This window comes from Canis aureus, chromosome 29 (assembly GCF_053574225.1).
Source record: "Canis aureus isolate CA01 chromosome 29, VMU_Caureus_v.1.0, whole genome shotgun sequence".
NCBI classification, from domain to species: Eukaryota; Metazoa; Chordata; class Mammalia; order Carnivora; family Canidae; genus Canis; species Canis aureus.
This window is the reverse complement of record NC_135639.1, coordinates 30,821,999-30,846,862: the sequence shown is the minus strand read 5'-3', so window position 1 is coordinate 30,846,862 and position 24,864 is coordinate 30,821,999. Positions and strand designations below refer to the sequence as shown.

The 24,864-nt window shown below is 48.9% G+C and overlaps 1 protein-coding gene across 2 annotated transcripts in view; it reads right to left on the bottom strand.

The window, feature by feature from the left end:
- Window positions 1-24,864, bottom strand: part of SLIT1 (slit guidance ligand 1) — a 171,361-nt gene that overhangs the window by 144,455 nt on the left and 2,042 nt on the right. For both annotated transcript variants that reach the window (XM_077878162.1, XM_077878161.1), the window contains exons 2-3: window positions 4,223-4,294; window positions 2,035-2,106 (exon numbers count right to left, since the gene is read on the bottom strand). In XM_077878162.1, the coding sequence (XP_077734288.1) occupies window positions 2,035-2,106; window positions 4,223-4,294 (144 nt within the window). The remainder of the gene's footprint in view (window positions 1-2,034; window positions 2,107-4,222; window positions 4,295-24,864) is intronic.

Genomic DNA, 24,864 nt, shown 5'->3' with positions numbered 1-24,864 from the left:
ACAGCTGAGCCACCCAGGTGCCTTTTAAACACCTCACTTCACCTTAAAGCAACCAAAACCAAAAATCATAAGCAAGTAATTTGTATGAAGTGGAGGCAAGGAAAACAATATAGAACTCCAGTCTCATACTAAGAAGAAAAGACTTGGCAAAAAAAGGTGGGGGAAGAGGGTCAATAAATGCACACTTACATGTTTGAGCTTAAAATGGAATGTTTCTAGAGTATGTGTGGTTTTTATGACTGCCTGCTTTACCCAACTTTTACGATTAACAGATCCACCACTGGAGAGGGTGCCAGCCATCCGCAGTAAGCACCTGACACCCTCAGGGACATGGCAGTCACAAACCCCAAGAAGAACCACCTGCTATGAACTTGCTGGGGAGAAAACCTGCCCCAGAAGAAAGGAACTGAAAGGACAAAGTCTACAGGGGCAAGTCATGACTCAACAAGGAGGGCCCTGCCCATTCCTACTCCTCCTGCAGGGCATGGCAGCACCAAGGCTAGAGCTGCAGGGGGGATTCAGTCCCAATCAGGCCCTCACAGCCAGGTCAGGAATATGTACTTTGTTTGGAACCTTTGAAAGAAAACAAACACAGCACTAATCATCTGTTCTAGCTGCAGGCTCCTTATCGCTCACTTTTAGGCCTGGATGAAGAACTCAAAAGAAAGACCACTTGATTTTCTTCCAGGCTGCAGGAAGGCAAGGAGATACCCATATTCTCCTCCCTTTATTTTATATCTTACTTCCTTTGAAGTAAAAGAGAATAGTGAGGTATTAGGTCATAGTCATCAAGATCTCAGGCTTTGGAGGCAAAATGATCTGGGTTCTAATTCTCTCTTCTGTACTTAATCACTTAATAACACAGGTGCCTTAACTTCCAAGCACTTCAGTTTCTCATCTGTAAGATACCACTGAACAGTGTTGTTTTCAGGATTAAATGAGATATTGTAGGGCGAAGAGCTTATCTTGGTGCCTGGCATAGAGTAAGGCAATCAGTTGTAGTGATAATCATACTTATAAACTCACTGTAAAAAATCCATAAAAAACATGAGCCCAAAGAGTAAAATTAAAGTTACCTGATATTCCACCACTCAATGTAATGAAAATTAATCTTCCCAATTATTTCTCTCCTCCTGTATTCTATATACATATAAGTTGTTGTGATTTAAATATGTCATTTCCTGCCCTTTCCGTGTAATATTATATTGTGAGAACATTCTAATGGCCTTAACTATTCTTCAAAAATGTGACTTGATACCCTGTGTCTCCACAAGAATGGCTTTCTCCATTTTTTTGGTTGTTGTATTTAAATAATGTGCATAGAAAATCCTGATATATTAATTTTTAGCCACGTCTCTGATTCCTTCCTTAAAGTAAAATGGACTTTCTGGTTCAAAGCATACAAACTCAAGGACTCTTGGCACCTTTTGAAACCAACCCCCGTGAATGTGTGACCCCTCACCTCACTCATACCACATTCCCTTTTTTTTTTTTTTCATTATTGTCAATCTGAAATGCAAAACTTGATCAAGACCCATTTTCAAATGCAAAAGCCATGTATGGAGCAAATCATGTAAATCAGAAACACCTCCACCTTCTAGCTTCTGTACTGTAGCACTGAACACCCAAGACACAGCTTCACAGGTGGCCACTGGGTCTTCCCTGACAGTCCCCTTGGCACACAAATTCTTCCTTACTGCCACACAAACAGTAGTGTGGACAGTGGTCACACCCAGCATATAAGATTATAAGAGGAATTTCACTTCCTCTGTACTGCGTGGATTTTTTGCCATAATGTATTATCAGACAAAAACAACAAAGAGAGTTGCATTTAGTTGCATTGTCCTCGCCGTCACCTCGTGATGATGCTGTGACCACTTCCACGGCTGTGGCTGCCCCTGGCTCCCAGCAGCAGGTGGGAGGCAGGTGGGCCATGTGGTTCCCTCCCTGCACATTGCCCTTGCTGCCAGGCTCAACTGTTGCATCCCTTCAGCACGGCCCTTCCGCCCTGAGCCCGCACCCACAGATACTCACAGCCGCTCCAGCTCCTTCATGTCGTCAAAAGCCCCCCGTTCCACCACTCCAATCTGGTTCTCCATCAGCTGCCTGAGGAAGCAGAGACAAAGACAGCTCCAGGACGCTGGACAAGGACTATCAGCAACATCTGGTGCAAGGCAGTGAAGCAGGAGCAAGGCCCAAGACATGCACACACCCGGGTCTTGGCCTGAGCTGACAAAACTGCCCCACAAACCCAACAGATATCCTCAGCATACCCAGCCCTGACGGCAAGATGTACTTTCAGCCCCTGAGCCCACGCAGACCTCTCTGCAGCCACTGTGGCCACAGCACACCAGAACACCAGGCCACCGCTCCATGTTCCAGGAACTGGGATCCAGGGAGCAGGGGCCAACTCCAGGCTGCTGGCACCCGTGCCCTCCTTCCGCCCATGTCCGAGGGACAGAGCAGGGGGATGGGTCGGTAACAGGGGGAGGGGAGTCTGTGCCAACTGGGCAAAGCCCACACATGCAGCAAACACACTCTGCAGTTGGCAGACAACACCCCCTCTGCCTGCACCCCTACACCGCCTGGCCCCATCTGCTGCCAACTCAACCACCTGGCTCCATGAGATTGTACCTCCTCACCACCAACGCTCCCTACAACCCAGAATGTCCGGCTGGCAAGCAGTTTGCTTGTTGTGTGGTAATTTTTGAGATGGTCAAGTATATTTTTCTCCCCTCATTCTCCCCTGTCCATTCTTAAGCAGGTGGCTTGAGGTCCCACGTGGACCTCAGAGGAGGTCTGGGGTAGTGCAGGGGGCAGAAACTTCAACCACACACTTTTCTTCTTCCACCTTGTTTCCAGAAGCCTGAGCTGTTAAGGAACTCATGTTGGAGGATAGGGTGGGTGAGAGATGCCAGGAGGGAGGGAGGGTTTTCCCAGATTCAGAAGAGATTCCTGGAGCCTGGGAAGGAATTAAAGGTCAGTGGGTTCTAGAGCAGCAGAGACCCCTGCCTAGTGACTGACAGCTATGACCCCAGAGAAGATAGAGAGTCCCCAGCCCCACCAAAGATTCTCAAAGCAGCAAAGTAGTTCTGAAAGAACTACAGCCCAAGGACCCTTGCACTACTCTGGAAGTAGGGAGTGAGGACCCTATGATTGTCTGATGTTGAATGTGTCAGAATGTATGCATGTGTCTGAAGGCCACAGACCAGGAAGAGATGAAGGGATCCATTCCTTCCCCTCCTCACTCTTCACCCCTGCCCAGTTTGACAAGGGAAATGCTACAGGTGGCTCCTTTGGTGCCTAGTGGTCAACCCCAAAAGAGCCCACACCTGCCACCTCCAATATCTGCTACTGTCAGGCACCTGTGGACAGCCACCTCTGCCCTCAACTGTCCCCATTCACCTATGGGTGAGTCAGGGGTAGTTGTGGTCTCACTGGGGAGTCTTTCTGAGGCACAGCATCCAAAGAACTATGGAGACTGTTATAGTCTGAAATGCATCCCCTCAAAATTCACACACTGAAGCCCTAACCCCCAATGTGATTTGGAGACAGAGCCTGTAGGGAGGTAATCAAAATTTAATAAGGTCAAAAGGGTAGGGCCCTAATCTGATAGGACTGGTATCCTTATAAGAAGAGGAAAAGAAAAAAAAAAAAAAAGAAGAGGAAAAGACATAGAGACTTCTTTCTATGCATACACAGAGGAAAGGCCATGTGAAGACACAGCAAGAAGGTGGCCAAGAAGAAAGGCCTCACTGGGAACAACCCTAATGACACCTTGATCACAGACTTCTAGCGTCAAGAACTGTGAGATAATAAGTTTCTGTGTTTAAGCCACTCAGTCTGTGGTCTTGTGCTGGTGGCCCCAGCAGACTAAGCCAGAGACCTAAAGCTTCCTCACAGTCGACCAGTCTTCCCTCATTCCAGGACAAGACTCCCTATCTGTCCAGCCCAGGTCCTGCTAGGCAGCAGCCACTGGTGCCTATGCCACACCCAATTTTTCAGCCGTGTACGAGGTCATGGCTGCTCAGGCTCAGGACTCACCATGACTTCCATTCCACCTCCCTCGGGGCCTCCGAAGGTTGACTCCACAGGGAGGGGCCCATGGTGGCCTATGACTCTACAACCCACAGCTAGGGCTCTGCCTCGGATGCACAGGGCCATGGTCAAGGGGGGAGGGGGCAGGAGGGAGGTAATGAGTGGGGCCGCAGCCCATACTCACAGCACTCGCAGCTGCTTGAGCCCCACGAAGTCATTTTTGTGGATCCGAGTGATGTTGTTGCCATTGAGTTCCCTGGTGGAGGAAAGAAAATGAAATAGTAAGATAGTAGTGAAATGCACAGGGCAGGCCACCAAGCCAGGGCTCAGCTCCACATTCCCTCTCCACCAGACTCCAGCCTGTCATCTCACCAATGGGGCTGGGTGCTTCCCAGCCAAGCCCTGGGGCCCTCAAGTCTATGTCAAGGCCCAAAAAGCTGAGGCCCATCTTTGCAGCAGACGTCCAGCCAGGGAAATGCACAAGGCACAGGCTTGCTGCTGGGAGAGCTGTGGGAGCCGAAGTCATGGCTTTTGCCCAGAAAGAGCTCAGGCTAATTGGACAGCCAAGACATTCATGCAAGGAGGAATTTGGAAACTAGCCAACTGGAGGCTATTCAAGAGGATCCCCCCATCTATAAGGTGAGGATAAAAACTGTGACTATGTCACTGGGTAGCATGGGGCCTAAACCAGTAAAGAGCATGGCCTGTGCTGGGAAAGGGCCCCCTACAGACACAATGCTGTCATCTCGTGGCACAGGCTCCTTGGAGCTGTCCAGATTCTGAGCAGAAGAGAGCCTGGTGGGTCTGGTGGGTCATTTTTAGGAGACTGAGGATGTGGGACTCAAGCTAAGGCCTAAAAGACTAGGCAGATGTGCCCAGTGAGAGGGATGGGGTGGATGTTCCAGGAAAGAATACCCCAGAGTATCTGGGGGCTGAGGGACGAGACAGGCTGGGCGTCGGGAACTGGGGGAAGCAGGGTTGGGGGAATGAGAGTCCAGATCACAGGGGACTGTGAAAGCAAGTAGAGGAGCCAGGGAGCCAGGGAGGTCGGAAGGCAGGAGCCCACCACAAAGTCAGGGAAGGAGGGCAGGGTCGAGGAGGGGAGGGGGCCCATTGTCTGGATCCCAGGGCCAGCCCTGAACTGCAGGGGCTCCTCCCCACACACCACCCTGGCCTCTGGCCCATCCCCCTTTCCAAGGCTACACATGTTCCTCCTTGGCCCTATCAAACCATGACCTGGGCACTTTGGACAGGGACCCCACCTTTAAGGCCATCTGGCCCCTGCTGAGCCTCCCAGGGAAGCTCACTTGCCTCTGCCAGGCTACTTCTCTTCACAGGGAGCTAGTGCAGCCTTGGAAAAGCAGGTGCTCCCAGGAGGCAGCTACTACACTCCCCAGAAAGTTCTTCTACTAGGCCACACACAGCAAATCTCAATCAGGCCTGCCCCACACCCAGCTGTCACCTCCGCATTTCATCTGCCTCCCTGTGGCAGCTCCGTGTTCACATCCACGCCACCTCCTCCACTTTCTCACCACGTCACAGTCACTTATGTGCTTGGCAACAACGTAACTACCCCCATCCCAGCGCACACATGCACACAGGGCACACGCATGCACGCGTGCACACACACACACACACACACACACACACACACGCAATGTTCCCCTGCAGCCCAGCTTCCTCACTTACCAACATGGGTCAACCCAAATCCCAGCTACTTTGAAAAACAGCAAGGTCCCTCTCCTGTAAGCATGTAGGAAGTGTGTTTGGCCTAGACAATGATCTAGAGTTGCATCTACTACAAACCACATATTTTAGTTTTCACATACTCCAGAAACCAGGCTCTGTGTACACCCTCGTAAGGGGCTGGAAAGTAATTACAGCACCCAACTTACAGATGAGGAAATTGTGCCTCAGAGAGGTGAGGTGTCTTCCAGAGGTCACCAGCTGGTCAAAGACAGAGCAGAGATCTGGACATGGCCGTCTGAGCCTAGGGCCCAGGCTATTTCCAGCAGGCCAGGTCCTGTCTGGTAACAGGACCTGACTGGTAACAAGCTGATAACTCATTCAACCCATCAGTCTCGCTGCCCTTCCCCTGAGCCTGGCTCCTGATCCTAAGGAGCACCTGGAAAAACTCATTCCCTGCTCATCTCTTTTCTAACAGGATCTCTCAGAGGGGCTTGAGGCCTCTCTAAGGAAATGGAGCCACTGAGGAGCACCCCAGACCAAGCTGTTTCCCACCCTAGATGCTGTGAGGAGGCCCTCTCCACCTGAGACAGGTTCTTTTCAACCTGAGGGTCTTTTTTCTTGAACCAAACATTCTTTCCTGAAATAGCCACCCTTCGGCCTCACCTGCACTGCACACCAACCCACCCCTTCAGCACACAGTCGTGCCTCAAGCTTCGAGAACTTCCTCAACAAGCCCTCAAACTGGTTCCCTCTGCAAGCAGGGCTGGTTTCCTGCCAAAACTTTCATCCCCAAACCCAAAACCACAAGGAATTTTTGAATGTTTTAATTTTTTGATTATAAAGATCCATCAGCACTGATCACAAGAGCAAAAATGTTAAACTTAAATGGAGGGATCCCTGGGTGGCGCAGTGGTTTAGCGCCTGCCTTTGGCCCAGGGCACGATTCTGGAGACCCGGGATCGAATCCCACGTCAGGCTCCCGTTGCATGGAGCCTGCTTCTCCCTCTGCCTGTGTCTCTGCCTCTCTCTCTCTCTCTCTGTGACTATCATAAATAAATAAAAATTAAAAAAAAAAAAAAAAGAAAAAAGAAAAAAAGAAAAAAATAAATAAATAAACTTAAATGGATGTCAACAGGAATGCCTGGGTGGCTCAGCGGTTGAACGTGTCTGCCTTCAACTCAGGGCATGATCCTAGAGTCCCGGGATCAAGTCCCACATCAGACTCCCCACAGGGAGCCTGCTTCTCCCTCTGCCTGTGTCTCTGCCTCTCTCTGTGTGTCTCTCATGAATAAATAGATAAAATCTTTAAAAAAAAAAAAAAGTCTACATAGTATTTGGTTTCACAGATGTGCTGGAAGGTCAACCGAGTGTTGCTCTGTTGACGTCTATTAATTTTTTTATTTTAAAGATTTTATTTATTTATTCATGAGAGACACAGAGAGAGAGAGGCAGAGACACAGGCAGAGGCAGAAGCAGACTCCATGCAGGGAGCCCAATGTGGGACTCAATCCTGGGTCTCCAGGATCAAGGCCCTGAGCTGAAGGCGACGCTAAAACACTGAGCCACCCCAGCTGCCCACTACATAGACTTTAAAAGAGTACAAATCAGTTTGTACTGACAGGGAAAGATGTCCATGATACAGTTTGTGGTAAAATGGTCACAAGACAGCTTGTATTCTATGAGCTCATTCATGCAAAATCCCACACATGTCCATCCTGTTATGTGCATAGAGTGAGGTCCCTGGTGGCTATTTACCACATATTCATGCCTATAACTGCTAAATGGTGACTTTAGTTTCTTTTGTACACTTTTCTGCACTGTTTGAATTTTTAAATTATATCTATATTTTATAAGCAACGTAATATTCAAGTTATTGCATTTAAAAAGAGTAATATGGGGTGCGTGGGTGGCTCAGTTGGTTGGGCAACTGGCTCTTGATTTCCACTCAGGTCAAGATCTCAGGGTCCTGGGATCAGGCCCCACATTGGGCTCTATGCTAGGTGTGGAGCCTGCTTGGGGTTCTCTCTCCCTTTATCCCTCGCCCACCTATGCACACTCTCTCTCAAAGAAAAAATTAAAGAGTAATACGTGTACATTGTTGAATTGTTTCAATTTTCTGAAGAATAAAAAAAAAAATCACACATAAATTCATCACCTAGAATTAACCCCTGTTAACATTTTGGAATAGTTTCTTCCAACCCTGTTTTCTTTGGACACAATTTTTAAATGGTTGAAATAATTTAATAAATACTTATTGAAGACTTACTGTTTGTAAAGCATTTTGCAAGGTCCTGAAGATATGAGGATGACTGAGATATACATGGTCTGCACTCCTTCCACAAGGTTCTACCCTGTTCATTCCCCACTGATGATTTTTGACTGGTCATCAATTATCCCTGGATTTAGATCTATCAAGTTACTGGGGCATTCCCTGATCCCTGGTTACTGGACACCTGAGTTGTTTTGATATCGTTCAATTATAAACACCACCGCACAAAGTATGGTGGAAAGAATACATTCCTAGTAGTGGAATTACTCAGTCACAAGTCGTGAGGACCTGACAATTGGCTCATTCCTCCTCATGGCAACCACATTTAAGGCAATTGACTTCAATAATTGTTCACTTCAGAGACAACAAAACTGAGGCAAAGAGAAACGTTAAGACTTGTCTGAACAAGGCAAGGCCCAACATGGAAGTCAGGAAGGAATCCCTGAGGATGGAATTCCCTGAGGTGGGTCTGGGTGGGGTGGAGGGCTCACAGGGACTTCTGGTGTCATGTCACAGTCACATGCCTCTCTTCTCACCCTTTTGTGCCAGCCCCACTGCTCAGACTCTGGACCCCTCCCTTAGCCCACCCTCTTCCCCACCCCTCCTCACCTCCTCACTTCCTACACCCCACTCCACCCCTATGCAAGAAAAGACGTAGGACAGACAGGCAAACAATGAGGCAAATACAGCCTCTCTCTCAGGAGGCCCTGCTGCTTCCAGACAAGAATGTCCACGGACACCTAAGCCCACAGGCCCCTGCCCAGCCCAGCCCATCAGCCTTGCTCTCTAACCCAGGAGCCAAGTGCCTCCTCTCAGGGAAGAGCACTCTGGAGGCAGCCTAGGAGGCAGAGGCAACTCCCATCAGGCACCAGGGCTGAGGGCTGCTGCTAAAAAGGCATTGTCACCACTTGGGCCCAGGAAATGACCTCCCCTGGGCAGCCCACCCTCACTCGGTCTGCAGAGCAGCCCATCTGGACCGAGTTTCCAACGTGGGCCGACCACTTCCCCTCAAAACCTCAGGAGAGGCTGCGGGAATGAGGCAAGGAGGTCACTCTTCTCCAGGGCCTGATTCCTCCAACAGGTGGTCCTTGAGTGTTGCCATGGAGACTCCCTCCCCAGCGAGCTGCCTGGGGAAAAAAGAAGCTGGGAGAAGCTGCTATGACCTTAAGACCTTTGCAGCCAGAGCAGTCAAATGGGGTGGGCCTCCAGCGCAGTTCCAGGCCTGGTTTCCAGGAAGAACCCTGACCAAGAGCTACCCAGGCTCCCTGAGGTTCTTGCCACCAGAGTCTACATCCACCTCTCCTCACCACTGGACACCCACTATGTGCAGGTTCTGAGCCTAATTCCACACACCCTTCATCTCACTCCATCCTCACCTTCACAGTGAGGTGAGTCAGGTTCTCTCCACTTTGCTAAGGAGAAAACTGAGGCACAGACCTGGTGAAGCGATTGCCCAGGGCAACTTAGCTAACTAGGGGTAGGGCTGGGATCGAACCCAGGCCGATGTGATTCCATGTTCTTTCCCCCAATCATGATGCCTCCTGCCAACTCTGTCAAGCCCACCCCTCACCCCAAATGCTCATGAGAAACAACTTGGAGGCTTTGGGTAGGAAACACTGGGGCTCTGTACAAAGACCATGTGCTCTGCCTAACCGGCAACATCAGGGGGTCCTCAGCCGGCTGAGCCATGTGTGTTCCTAATGGCTAAGAGCTTAGCCTTTGTGCCTAAACTGTCCAGCTTCAAATTCCTGCCCTAGCTGTGTAACCTTGGGCGTGTTGCTTACAGTAACTACTTCTTAGAAGTATGGTGAGATGTAAATAACGTAATATTTCTTTCTTTTAAGATTTATTTATTTATTTATTTTAGAAAGGGGCAGACAGAGGGAAAGGGAGAATCTCAAGCAGAATCCACACTGAGCCTGGAGCCCAACACAGGGCTTGATCTCAGGACCCCAAGATCACAACCTGAGCCAAAACCAAGAGTCGTCCACTTAACCAACTGAGCCACCCAGGCGCCTCAATGACAATATTTCTAAAACACGGAGAGCAATTCCTGGCACACACAAGGGCTCTTTGCATCAGTATTATGTGCTGTGATTAATTCACTGCTACTACTGTTGCGGAGGTTTCCCTCAAGGGCTATGGCTCCACCAGGAGGACGGTGCCCCAGGCTCCGCTCAGGCCGGTGCAGGACAGGCAGCCCCCTGAGCCGGGGGTAGCCAGCAGCTGCCCGTGCCCTGCAGGCGCCAGGACGCTAAAGCCCAGGGAAGATGGCCTAAGACAGTTCTCTCTCTTCCAAAAGTGAGGGGTGTGCATCCATCCTTCTCCCCCAGAAGGAAATACACTCCAGTGGCAAATGGCCCTGATATCCATCAGCTCCTGTGTGGTCTTACCCTGAAAGAAAAGCCTCAGTGGTAAAAGGTTTTGGAGAAAATCCTCTGAGGCGAAGTTACCAAGATAAAAACAAAAACACACAAGGATTTCTTAAATCCTCTCAGGAAACAAAACTCTGATCCCCAGCACCTGGGTGTTTGGTGATAAACGGAAAGAACCCCTTCGGATTTCTGAACGCTGCAGGAATAAACAGCCTGGGTCCCTCCTGGCGTGTCCTGGGGGTCCCACATGCCTTGCGAGCATTTCTTGCCCTTAGAGCTCCGCCACTTCCAGCACCAGTTCCCTAAGGGACCAGAACCTTCCCACAGTGCCCCAAGCCTGCGTGGCCATGGGGAGGCTGAGGCCCAGGGATGCTCCGAACCCCTCCCTGCTGGATCTCCAAAAAATAAACATGCAGCTCTGGCTGTGGCTGAGACAGGTGTCTGGGCTGGGGAACTGTACACCTCGGCTCTGTCCTTTGAAATCTTAACCTGGCCAAATCCGGGGCAGTGAGAGCCTGCAGTCAGAAGGGAGAACGGAGGGGGTCCTACCCAGCCAGGGCCCCCTGAATGACAGGCTGAACACCCCAACCTGCAGGCCGCCCAGCTGCACACCCATGCCATTGCGCCTGGAGTGCCTGGAGCCCCCACAGAGCCAACTAACTGGGTGCCCCACATCCCCTCTGGCTCCCCTCCAATCTGTTCTCCTAGCCACAGCCAGAGGCATCCTTTCAAGATGCAGATCTGATCGTGTCACTCCCACTTAAGCCCTTCAATGAATCCCCATTGCTCTTGGAATTGATACAAAAAATCTCCTTACCAAGAACTACAAGGCCCACGTGGCCTGCTCCACACGCTGCCCGCCCCCCTGCCCCCCCCCTCCAGTTCTGATTTGCTCCCTCCTGGGCAGGGCCTTTGAACTGCCATTCCCTCTGCCCAGAATAGTCCTTCCTCTTTGCCTGATTCCAACTTTTTCCTTCCAGCTGATCAAACTCCCTATAACAGGCCTGCAGAACACCCCCCAGCCCCTCCTCTGCAGCACCAAACAGATTTGGATTTGGGAGCTTCCTTGACTGCTATCTCAGCCCCTACATGAATTTATAAGCTACTTGAGGACATGGATTGTGGTTTCTTTTTTCTTTTCTTTTCTTTTCTTTTCTTTTCTTTTTCTTTCTTTCTTTTTCTTTTTTTTTTTTAAGATTCTAGTTATTTATTTGACAGAGAGAGAGAGCACAAGCAGGGAGAGTGGCCAGCAGAGGGAGAGGGAGAAGCAGACTCCCCACGGAGCAGGGAGTCCAATGTGGCTCGAGGATCCAGGACCCTGCGATCATGACCTGAGCTGGAAGCAGACCATAACTGACTGAACCACCCAGGTGCGCCCTGTTGGTTTTTTCTCAGTATTGTATCCTTAGGGCCTAACACTGTTAAGTGGCACCTCACAGATGCTGCAGGAAGTAGTTCTTGAATGCATGAACAGATTTGCATTAAAATGGACATATTCCAAACAGGATGTGCTGTGGGGGTTTTACATTTCCCTGCCCCCCAACACAAAGAAAAAAAACTACACTAATTAAGAAATGTTCTTCCTTGGAGCACCTGGGTGGCCCCAGTTGGTTAAGTGTCCAACTCTTGATCTCAGCTCAGGTCTTGATCTCAGAGTTGTGAGTTCAAGCCCCGTGTTGAGTTCCACGCTGGGAACTATTTAAAAAAGAAAAGAAAAGAAAAAGGAAAAGAAATGTTCTCCCTTATCAAATCATTATGTTGTACACCTGAAACTAATCTACCACTGTATGTCAATTATTTGACTTAAAAATAAATAAATTGGGGGGGCACCTGGCTGGCTTAGTTGGTAGAGCATGCAGGTCTTGATCTCAGGATTGTGAGTTCGAGCCCCATACTGGGTGTAGAGATTACCTAAAAATATTTTTTTAAATAATAAATTTTTAAATAAAAAAACAAAAGTTAAAAAAAGAAATGCTCTCCCCAAATGGATATCCACCAAGAAAAGCTCCACACACAGAGGATGCTGCTGTGTTACCAATGACTTCCCACAGAGCCCACAGGTTAAAAGACTGCTTTTTCCTCAGCAGCTCTCAGAGGAAAATACCAGCCTTCAGGACTTGAGCTGCTCTGCTCCTCTGCTTCCTTCAACACACCAGCACTCCTGTCTCAGCCGGAGCCTTTGCCCACGTTGCTCTCTCAGCCCAGAACTGCCCAGAACAGTCCTGCCCACCAACACAAACACCTGACTGATCCCTAATGCCCTTCAGGGCTTCAGTTGAAACACCTGTTCTTTTTTTTTTTTAGATAGAGAGAGAGAGAGAGGCAGAGACACAGGCAGAGGGAGAAGCAGGCTCCATGCAGGGAGCCTGAAGTGGGACTCAATCCCAGGTCTCCAGGATCACGCCCCAGGATGAAGGTGGCGCTACACCGCTGAGCCACCTGGGCTGCCCTGAGACACTTGTTCTAGACCAGCCTCCCGGGTGTGTTCACTCGGCTCCTCTGCCAGAGCTGGGATTGGAATCTGGAGCTGTGTGCAACACGCAGTCCTTTGTGAAGGCCAGTCTCTCCTGCCAGGTTCACAGGGGCAGATGCCACATCTGGTTTGCTCCCTGTGTAAGCCCAGCACCCTCAACACAGTAAGTGTTCACTGAACAGAGAGAAAATAGGCTGAAGGAGCGACCCTGCCCACGAGCCCAGCTGCTGCTGGCATATCTCAGCCGAAGTGCAGCACACACTCCCATCAGCTGGCTGAGCCTTGCCCACAATCCTCAGGCACCGGCAGGTCAGGGTCAGAAGCCCCCCAAGCCCCTCACACCCCCCACACCCAGCAGAGCCCACAGGCCTGGAATCAACCCCAGCCCTGGGACTGGCCTCCAGCATACCACTGGTCAAGAAGCCCCAGGGATGAGTACCAGGGGCTACAGTCCCACTCTGCCCTGGGCTCCTGAGGACCTGTCTTGTCACCTTGGCTTGAATACCAGCAATATGTGTACTATCACAACCAAGCTAATCTAAGCCTCAGGATAGCACCTGGCTCAAAGGTTTATTATCAGTTCTGACTCCTGTTATGAAGAGACTGAGGCATAAAGCATTTAAGTAACTCGTTCAAGATCAGCTAGCTGGTAAGGAGGTTGAGGAGTCAAGCCCAAGCATGTCTCACTCCAGGGCCCAGATCCTTCTTTTTTTTTTTTCCTTTTAATTCCAATAAAATATAGATAACAAAATTTACCACTTTAACTAGTTTAGGTGTGCAGTTCAGTAGTGTTAAGCATATTCACATTGTCGTGCAACAGATTTCCAGAGATTTTTCTTCCTGAAAAACCAAAACTCTGTTCCCATTAAACAATAACTCTTCATTTCTCCCTCCCTTTGACCCTGGCAACCACCATTCTGCTTCTCTGTCTCTACAAATTTGACTATTTTTTTAAAAGATTTTATTTATTTGAGAGAGAGATACAGAGAGCGTGAGAGAGAGAGAACACAACCAGGGTAGAAGGGCAGAGGGAGAGGGAGAAGGAGAAGCAGGCTCCCCATTGAGCAGGGTCCTGAGATCATTACCTGAGCAAAAGGCAGACACTTAACCGACAGGGTCACCCAGGTGCCCTGTGAATTTGACTATTTTAGATACTTCATATAAGTGGAATCACACAGTACTTGTCTTTCTATGACTGGCTTATTTCACTCAGCATTAATGTCCTCTTTGCAGCATATGATGGGATCTCCTTCCTTTTTTAGGGCTGAAGAATATTCCACTATCTGTGTGTCTATATCATATTATGTTTATCCATTCATCTGTAGATGGACACGTGGGCTGCTTCCACCCTCTGAGGGCTTTTATGAATAATGCTGCGATGAACATGGGTGTACAAATATCCCTGAGACCCTGTTTTAAATCTTTTGGGTGTATATCCAGAAGTGGACTTGCTGGATCATATGGTAATTCTATTTAGTTTGGGGGAGATCATCAGAATATTTTCCAGAGGGGCTGCATATTTTACATTCCCCGAAATAGTACACTGGGGTTCCAATGTCCCCACATCCTCACCACCAATTGTTATTTCCTGTTTTTTGATAGCAGCCATCCTGATTGGTATGAGGTGGTCAGGGACCAGGTGTTAACCCCAGTTCTGTGGTGTGTACTATTCTGAGGTTCAAACTGCACCCCAGTCTCTTTATTACCAAGGCCTGCCCTTTTGCCAATCCCCTTTCCAGGTCTGGGGCCCACCCCTAAAGCACAGCCTGCAGCCAGTACCCCACTGTCAGCCACCAGCCTCTGTGTCCATTGCCTGCCAGCCCTCTCTCTACTCTCCGCCTACCCCAGGCCCCTAACTCCCTGACACTGACCTCCACCTGTAACACCACTGCCCCCGACTCTGCTCACCAGCCCCACCCTGAAGCTGGACACCCCTCCCTATGCCAGCCTGTACTTGGGTCCACCCTGTAAACATGTATAGGTTGGGCTCAGTCATGGCCAATTTGCCTTTATGCTCCTGTGCTAAGCCCTATAGGGGTTTTATAGGTGCTGAATGAATGTTTGATAAATGAATGAATGAAAGAAGCCAGGCCTTATGCAGATACGTGGTGCAGTAGTCAGATTTAAAAACTAAACATGTACACGTCTCAGAGCCTCAAGGCTCGGGGACCCTAGGCACCCCACTCACCAGCCTGTGCCCCTGAGCAGATGATGTGCCTCCCCAACCTCTCCTCAGCAGCAGAGTGCTGATATACCTTCCTCCCGGGACTGTTGTGAGCAGGGAAAGGGCAGTGGAGGGTAAAGCATCACTCTGGGCCTGGCCCGGGTGTGGGGCTCTCTGCGGTGATTGCTGACACCACCACAATCCCTCACTGCCACGCTCCTCCTCTGACCCATATCCTCCACCCCCAATTGTCTGGCTCCTCCTTTTCAAATCGCCCCCCTCCCCTGCACGCTCTGGCCCACCTGCCCCTACACTGCCAGCTACTGGCTCTGAAGCCCGCTCCCCCTCAGAGCTCCTGGTGTTCTGTCCTCCCACAGATTTCCTCACCACCCACTCGCTCCCCAACCATCTGCCTTCGCCTCCCACTTCTCCCAGGAAACCGGCTGCCCAGCTTGGCTGGTGACCCCCACCACAGGTCCAGAAGCCGTCCTCAGCCCTCGTCCTCAGACAGCCTGGCTGCTCTCCCAGGCTAAGCCTCCCCACCTCCAAACTCCTCTGGCCTGGGCAGCAACTACCGAGCCAGGTCCAGACCCACAAACGGCCAGGAGCTCCTCCAGCCTCTCCGCCTTCTTCTTGTTGCCTGCCCTCTTTTTTTTTTTTTCCTTAATTGAGGTATACAACTGACATACAACATTATATTAGTTTCAGGCATATAACATTTTGATCAGATATCTGTATATATTGCAAAATGATCAGCGCAGTAAGTCTACTTAACATCTGTCACTTCACATAGTTACAATATTTTTTTTCTTGCGATGAGGACTTTTAAGATCTACTCTCTTAACTTTTTTTTTTTTAAGATTTTATTTATTTTTTCATGAGAGACACACATACACAGAGAGAGGCAGAGACACAGGCAGAGGGAGAAGCAGGCCCCATGCAGGGAGCCTGACATGGGACTTGATCCCAGGTCTCCAGGATCACGCCCTGGGCTGAAGGCGGTGCTAAACCGCTAAGCCACCTGGGCTGCCCTTAACAACTTTTAAATATACAATACAGTATTATTAACTGCAGTCTCCATGCTATACATTACCTCGCAGGACTTTACTGACTTTATAACTGGAAGTCAGTACCTTTTGCCCACCTTCAGCCATTTCACCTCCTACCACTTTAATGTGGGCAAAAACTAAAGGTAATTTCATGCATCAACCAAGGATGTACTTTCCTCACCAGGAAACCCCCAGAAATAAGCAGTGTTTCTCAGATTGTGTTCTGGGCACCTCCTGCCTCTGAATCACCTGAACTGCCTTCGCCCAAAACCTGCTGAATCAACATCTCTGGGATGGGTCTCAGAATCTGCATTTCATACCAGCTTCCCAGGAATTTCTTTTATTTTTTTAAGATTTTATCTTTGTAAGTAATTTCTACACCCAACATGGGGCCCAAATTCACAACCTGGAGATCAAGAGTTGCATGCTCTCCCAAATGAGCCAGTTGGGTGCCCCCCCCCAGTAAATTCTTATTCCCATTGAAGTTCCTGTTCCAACTCCTCCCCAGGAGGCCCTGCCAAACTGTCTCTCTAGTCCACATACTCTACAGAGTAACCAACCCCTACATCTTTTTCATGTAGCTGATTATTGGCAATTCAAACAAAAGACGTAGATGCCAGCTTTGTGGCTTCCCCTCCAGGATCAGCCACCTTCCCAACATTTACTCCATTCACAAGATCATTCTCCCAGGCTGGAGCCTTGAGGCCCCACGACCCTCCTATTTTCTCTCTCTGCATTTCTACCTTGGTCCAGATCTGCTTCCTCCTGCAGCTCGGCCTCTGTGGCTTAACTCCATGAGGGCTGTGGCCATAGCCTACTGTTGCTGTAACAAATTACTACACGCTTTGGGGTTTAAACCAACACGAATGTATTATTCTACAGCTCTAGAGGCCACTTTTGGCTTATGGTCCCTCCGGTCACCACTCCCACCTCTTGCTTCCATTTCTCCAGGGTTAATCCTCCTGCCTCTCTCTTATAGGGCCCCTGGGATGACGGGCCTACCTTAATCATGCAAGGTCATCTCTCATCTCAAGATCCTTGACTGCATCTGCAAAGCCCCTTGTGCCATGTGAGGCAACATATCCATGGGTTCCAGGGATTGGAACACAGACATCTCTGGGGACCATGATTCAACCCACAATAACTTTATTTTCTAAAGCAAAGATCAGAAATATAAAATGTCTTAGCAAGTGTTTAAAAAAAAACTCATTGAACACACATTTTTTGAGCACCTACCACGTACCAGGCAATAGGAATACAAAGGTACATGAGACACCGCCTCTGCCCTCAGGAAAATCAAAACCCCAGGTACCCATCAAACAAACCAGCTTCTTAAAAAGCAATAAAGTGCTCTCCCCTACAGAAGAATTCCAATTAATAAATGTAGAAGGAATGAGGGAAATAGAAAATCAAAATTGGATAATAACGGTTGCAGGCAAGATCCATTAATGGGTGCTAAAATTAGAGGGTGAGAATATGAGGACAAAAAAGGCCATGGCAGTCTCAACATATCTCTCCCAGATATTTAGTAACTGCAGATGCGAACTCAGGGAAGAAAACTGGCAGCACCCCATCTTCACCAAGAGACTAAAGTTAACACCACCAGCAATGAGATGTATCAGTGTCATCCCAATAGGATGCCCTGAGAAGGGCACACCATCCTTACGTCCTTCCCGTCCAAAATCCATAATCTCAATCCAGTCCGGAAGAAACACCAAACAAAGTCAAACTGAAGGGCATTCTACAAAATAATTTACCAGTACTTGTCAAAAGTGGTCATGTCATGAAAAGCAAGAAAAGATTAAGAAATTCTCACAGACTAAAAGGAGAATAAGGGGAAATGACAACTAAACACCACGTGGAATCCTGGACTGGATCCTGGAACAGAGAGGACATTTAGTGGAGAAGCTGGTAAAATGCACATAAAGTCTGTAGCTTAGTTAATAGTTTTGTACTAATATTAATTCCTTAGTTTTAATCATTGTGCTCTAGATAAGAAAGATGTGAACACTAGGGGAAGCTGGGTGAAGGGTACATGGCAACTCTCTTTGCACTATTTTTGGAACTTCTCTGCAAGTCTAAAATTATTTTTAAATACAAGTCTTCAATTTTTTTTAAAGAATAAAAATACAGCAATGGCAGCTAAACCACTGTCATAGACAAGCCAGAAATCATAGTCACCGTCACCATAACCAACTGGTCTCCCCACTGCCAGCTGGTCTCCTGCTCCATTTATTCTCCACACCAAAGCCAGACAACAGAATGTCTTAAAACACTATTTTGCACTTGTCCCCCTCCATTCAAAACCCCTGGGGGTAAGTTCTCAAAGGATCTTTTCAAAAGGACACAGAAGCAGCTTGAAGGGGCTTCCACCAGCCAAACATCAAAATAAAAATAACTCAAAGAATAAAATAATAATTCATGAGTCCATAATGTTATAAACAGAAAAACAGATGGAGGAGAAGGAAAAGTTCCTTCTTACAGTAGAATGCCAACTAATAAACAGAGAAGAAATGAGAAAATTAGAAATGTCTCAGCAATGGGTGTTAACGCTAGTGAGAGTTTGATGAAAAACAGGATATTTACATCACCTCAAAGTACCTCCCCACAAATGACTTATTAACAATAAAAGGGGAAATAGTCACTTTTTGGCAGAGAAGCCTGGCAGACACCTACATACCAAGTTATCAAAATGAAAATCACCAGTGTTGGACGAATTGACATCATGTATCTTGTGACATGACCCGTTGAGAAGGGCAGGACATCACTAACTTAGCACGCCTGCCAAAAGGACATAACCTCAGTGTAATGATAGGACAAAGCAGACAAAGCCAAACTGAGGGACCTTCTATGAAATAAATGGCCTGTATTCTTCAAAAGCATAAAGGTCAAGAAAACCAAAGAAAGGCCAAGTAATTAGTCCAAATTAAAGGAGACTAAAGAGCTGTGACAAGTAAATGTCACATGTGATCCCACACACACCTTTTGATCACCCCAGAAGACACTGTTGAGACAACTGATGTAATGCAAACATCAACAATGAAGTAGATAACGGTACTGTATCAGTGTTAAATTTTGGGATGTTGATAGCAGAGGGAGACCATCTCAGCAGACTCCCCACTGAGCACAGAGCCTGATGCAGGGTTCCATCCACGATCCATGAGATCATGACCTGAGCTGAAACCAAAAGTCGGATACTTAACCAACTGAGCCACCCAGGCACTCCTAATCTTTTGTTTTCATGCTTTTTTTTAAGTAAACTCTATGCCCAACACCCAATATGGGGCTTGAACTCACAAGCTCGAGATCAAGAGTCACATGCTCTACTGACCAAGTGAGCCAGGTGCCCCCCAACCTAATCTTAAATAGTTCTGAAAAAATTGTGCATGTGCATAATACATGATAAAGCAAATGGGGAAAAATATAAACAATTGAATCTGGACAACAGATATATAGGAGTTCCTAATACTTTTGTTGCAACTTTTCTACAAATTTGAAATTTTAACAAAATAAAAAGTTACAACAAGCACAAAGGATTCTTTGGAGTAATAAAAAAAATTCTAAAACTGGATTGTGAGGGGATCCCTGGGTGGCTCAGAGGTTTAGCACCTGCCTTCGGCCCAGGGTGTGATCCTGGAGTCCCGGGATCGAGAACCACATCAGATCCCTGCATAGAGCCTGCTTCTCCCTCTGCCCTCTGCCTGTGTCTCTGCCTCCCTCTCTCTCTCTCTGTCTTTCATGAATAAATAAATAAAATCTTTAAAAAAATAAAACTGGATTGTGGTGATGTTTGCACAACTCTGGAGATTTTTTAAAATCCCTGAATTTTAAGAAAGCATTTTTATAAAAATTGTATATACACACATACTCCTTCTGATGGCTCCCTATTTCCCAGCCCCATGACCTGATTGCTCACCCATTACTTTAATCTCCTCTCTCAGAACTCACCAATACTAATGTGCACCCCACGGGCTGGATCCGCTCCTTACTCTCCTCCTCAAATGTATGGCACACACCTTCTGATGTCCCAGATTCCCCCACCCTCGCTTTAGCTCTGTCTGTCCCTGGGTCTTGCCCAGCCTCAAGCCCTATCAGCGCAGGGGTTCAGCCCTTCCTTCCCACCCTCACGCCCATCTCCTCATCTCTAACACTGATAGAGTACTTTCTACATGCCAACATTATTCTAACCACTCTACACGGAGGTTTGTTTGTTTTTAAGATTTATTTATTTATTCACAAGAGACACAGCAGCAGAGACATAGGCAGAGGGAAAAGCAGTCTCCCTGCAGGGAGCCTGATGCAAGACTCGATCCCAGGACCCCGGGATCACAACCTGAGCCAAAGGCAGATACTCAACCACTGAGCCACCCACATGCCCCTGCATAGAGTAATTTTGTTCGAACTCACAGCCCTGCAAGCTAAGTGCTATCATTGGCTCCACTTTACCAATGAAGACACTGAGTCACTAGTGAGCCAGCTGGGATCTCTCAGGTGGTAGTCGCTGGAGCCAGGATTCAAAGTAGGCCATTCTCACACCAAAGCCTGTGCTGGTGCCACTGTGCTCTGCGTCCCTACAGACATCTTTACACATTTGTTCTTCTGCAGACAGACCTTTCTCGCCCACCAGCCTGCAAGCTCCCTGGGGAGCGGGTCCACACTCTGGACCTCTCTCAACACTATGCACACGGCAGGTGCCCAACAGCTGTTTGTCCGCCACAGGCTGGGTTCCAGAAAGAAGAGGAGGGGGGTCGTAAACTCCATCAAAAAGAGGAGCCAGTTCTCCACCCCCAAGCACAGCCCAGCTCCCTGGCTACTGCCCAAGGCCCGGCCGTCATCTGCTCTGGGTAATAAGTATTTGTATGGCGATAATTACAGCATTTGGGGAGAAAATCCCATTAAGCAAGAGCCCTGCCGAGCTGCTAATGCCGGCACAGAACTGGAGGCAGCAAGTCCGCCAAGCTCCCGTCTGCTTCCAATAATGCAGGAGCTGCCTGTCCCCGCCGCCCTTCACCCAGCCCCAAAGGGCTCGGCCACCCCTGCTGGCAGCCTCTGGCAGCCAGGGCCACCAAGCACCAGCCCCTTGCCTCAAAGACCACACCTCGGAGGCAGGGGCGGGGTTCGCAGGGGATCTGGAGCACCAGTGGCTGCAGAGTGAGGGAAGAGGGAGCAGGGCCATGCTGGGATCCAGCCCTGAGTGGCACCCCAGTTCCTTTCCTGTCCCTGCAATCCTGTCACCTTAAAAACAATAATAATACTACCATTTACGGGGCACTTGCTGTGTGCCAGGCCCATCGCAAAGCGCTGCTTCCAGCACTGCTGTGGTTAATCCTCACAATGAGCCTGGCAAGCAGGTCCTGTCATTGTCTCCACGTTAAAGGCAAGGAAACCTGAGTGCTGAGAAGTCACACTTTCCTCCAGAGCACTTACCCCAGTTTGCAAATATGTGTTTATTCTCACATTGTGCCATTCATCATTTCCTCCCTTGCTGGACTAAAATTCAGAGAGAGGCGGTTTGGGTTTCTGTGCGGCACTATTCACTTGGTGCCATGCAGACATTCGATAGACAGCTATCTGTTGAATGAATTAATTAAGCTCCATAACTTGTCCAAGGTCCCCCCAGCTGCTGAGTGGCAGAGTGGGCCTAACGACCCACACAGTCTGGCTCCAGAGTCATGCCATCACACCATCTACCCTGCAGAGAATCCCTGCATGCTACCACCCTGCTCCTTTTTCCAAACTGCAGGAGCCAGAGACAAAGATGCCCAGGGACAAGGAAGGAGCACTCTGCGCAGCCAGACTCCAGGACAGCAGCTTGCAGCACGGCCAATTCACATACTTACCTCCCAAACTCTCTCCTACCCCACCAAATCCTCAAACCTTTGCTTGAGCTTCTCAAGTAATAAAAATAATAATAACATCATCTAGTTAAACCACAAAGCATAGGGATCCCTGGGTGGCTCAGCGGTTTAGCGCTTGCCTTCAGCCCAGGGTGTGATCCTGGAGTCCCAGGATCGAGTCCCACATCAGGCTCCCTGCATGGAGCCTGCTTCTCCCTCTGCCTCTGTCTCTGCCTGTCTCTCTGTGTGTGTGTCTCTTATGAATAAATAAACAAAATTTTTAAAATAAATAAATAAATCACAAAGCATTTTCACATACCAGCCCTGTGCCAAGCACGCCACCAGGCCCTCTACAATGCCTTTGCTCACTTTACCCTCATCATCAACCCACAACACAGTCATCATTCCCTTTTATAGATGGGGAAACAGAGTCTCATAGCAGATGGAGTAACAGCACCAGGGGCCCGCCACCAGTCATGCAGAACCCAGCAATGAGCCCAGAGCACCTGCTACTGGAGACACAAGCCCCACCTAGATGCAGCCACCCCTGCACAGCACAGGTCTCCACCACAGGACACCACAGTGTAGACATGGCTTCCGTCCAGCCCCCTGATCCCTCTCCATGACCACCACCCAATCATTATTTGGCATTCCAAACAGGCTCCCAAACAATCAGTCCGGGGAAGTCTTCCTTGGACATGACCACCAAGCCCCATCTAATGGGGCTTCCAGTTTTAGGGGACCGAGCCAGGAAAAGGCAAGGACCCTCCATGCCTCTGCAGCAGGCAGGGAGCTAGGGCAGTGGACGAATTGGCCAGGATGCAAGAGAGTGGGCCCCAGAAATTGACAAATAGCAGACAATACTGGGCTGGGGGTGCAAATGGAAGCCAGTAGATCTTCCCCAGGGCCCGTCCTGGCCTGACCATCCTCAGGCCTCTCTCCTCTCTGCACCCTGTACCTACAAGGGGAATCTGTAGGAAGCCTAGAATACAAGTGCCTGGGGTGGAAGGGAGATGGGGTGTCTCCCCCCGCCCATACTACACTCTCTTACCACACACTCTTGGATGCTCTAGTCTGAAAGGCTTTTTTAATTAAAAAAAAAAATTTTTTTTTCAACTGAAAGTCAAAGTCCTTGAGTGGAAGAAAAGACAATTAATAGTCGCCATGGCTAGGTCCCTCTGAGCCTGAATTCTACAAAGAGATGAAGCGATCAGGCCTCCTCCACCACACCCCTAACCCTCACTCTGTATTTTAATTGTTCCATCACAGTGAATTATTCAGCATCCCTTCGTCTTCCAGCCCACCAGCCCCACAGCCCCTCTGGCTGAGCCAATTTCCTCAACAGCTCTGGGGCCTGCACAGTCTCTTCCCAGAAGTCTCCGCAGCACACCAATTTCTTCCCACTTGGGGTGATAGGCCTGGACCCAGAGTTATGGGATACAGGACCATAAAGTTGTGGGGCCTCGCAGGCTGTCATAGACACTTCCCAGAAGACAAAAGGCGAATGCACAGCTGCAGTCTCTCCAAATTTCACAGCCTCAGACCTGCTGTTTCGGCCCCCAGGACTGCAAGACACCCATATCGATTAGAAAGAGCATTTGCTACAGTTATTTTAAGTCTGCCTGGGCTCTCACCCTCTCTTTGGGTGTTCCTTTCTTCCTCAAATGGCTATTTCAAGGCCTGCCTGCTGCAAAGGCAGGCTCCCTCTGCTTTCTATATCCTTTCCCCACCCAAGAAGTTTTGCACATAGCAAAGACCAGACACCCCTGGCTCTTCTACAATAATGCACCATGGATTCCATCTCTGAAGTCCCCAAAGGGAAAATCCAGAGAAGGCTTCCTGACTCTTCCCAACCTTCCCAGCCTCAAGCCCCATCACTTTCCAACTAGACACAGCATGCTGCAGCCCAGGGCCAAAGCTAGTCTGTTCACCCATCAGGCTGGCATAGGCACACCTGCAGGCCTTTTGCTCATGCATCCCCTCGGCTTGGGCTGCCTACCTTCTCTGTTTAGCAGGCTCCCGCCAACCACTATTGGGTCCCACCAAGTGCTGATAAAATGGCCCATCCTCTGAGAAGCACCTTCCCCTCAAGAAAAGTGCTTCTCACCCCAATGCTCCCCATCACACTGCCAGCCTGACCCTCTCCCAAAAGCTTTCAGTTAGGTGTCCCCTGCCCAGGCCTCTTGAAGGCACCCCTTGAAGGCAGGGACATGTTCACTCCCTGCTGGAGCCTCAGAGCTGAGGGCAGTTCCTGGTTCTGTGAACATTTGCTGAATTAAATAATGAGACTCTTCTCCTGATCCTATCATAATAATGCCTCTCAGTGAGCATCATCATGAACCAGGCACTTTCCACATATTATCTTCAGTCCTCACCAGAGGACTGAACCAGAGACTTTAGTATCAGCAGCCCCATTTTCTGGATAGAAAGTAACTAAGCTCAGAGAAGTTAAGTCACTTGCCCAAGGTCACACAGCAACCTAGCAGTTGGAGCCCCGACTCTTTCTTTTGCTTTTGTTTTTTTTTTTAAGATTTTATTTATTTATTCATAGAGACAGAGAGAGAGAGGCAGAGGAGAAGCAGGCATCATACAGAGAGAGCCTGACGTGGGACTCGATCCAGGGTCTCCAGGATCACACCCCGGGCCACAGGCGGCGCTAAACCGCTGCACCACCAGGGCTGCCCCGACTCTTTCTTTTGCACTAGGAAACTTCACTTCCATTCCACTTTGATTATAAGAGAGCTCAAGAGTTCCTGAACATCAAAACAGATACTGTCCTCAAAACTAAGGATGGAGAGAAAGAGCAAGGAATGAGATAATTTCAAGATTCAGATCCAGAAGCAAAGACAAGGTGCTACTGTGTGTCAGACCTAGGCTGCTACCAGGGTAACAACTGCAGGAGAAATGCGCTGTGGATGAGGCAAAGCAACAGAGAACAGGTCCAAAGTGAACAGGTGTGGAGGGTGACCC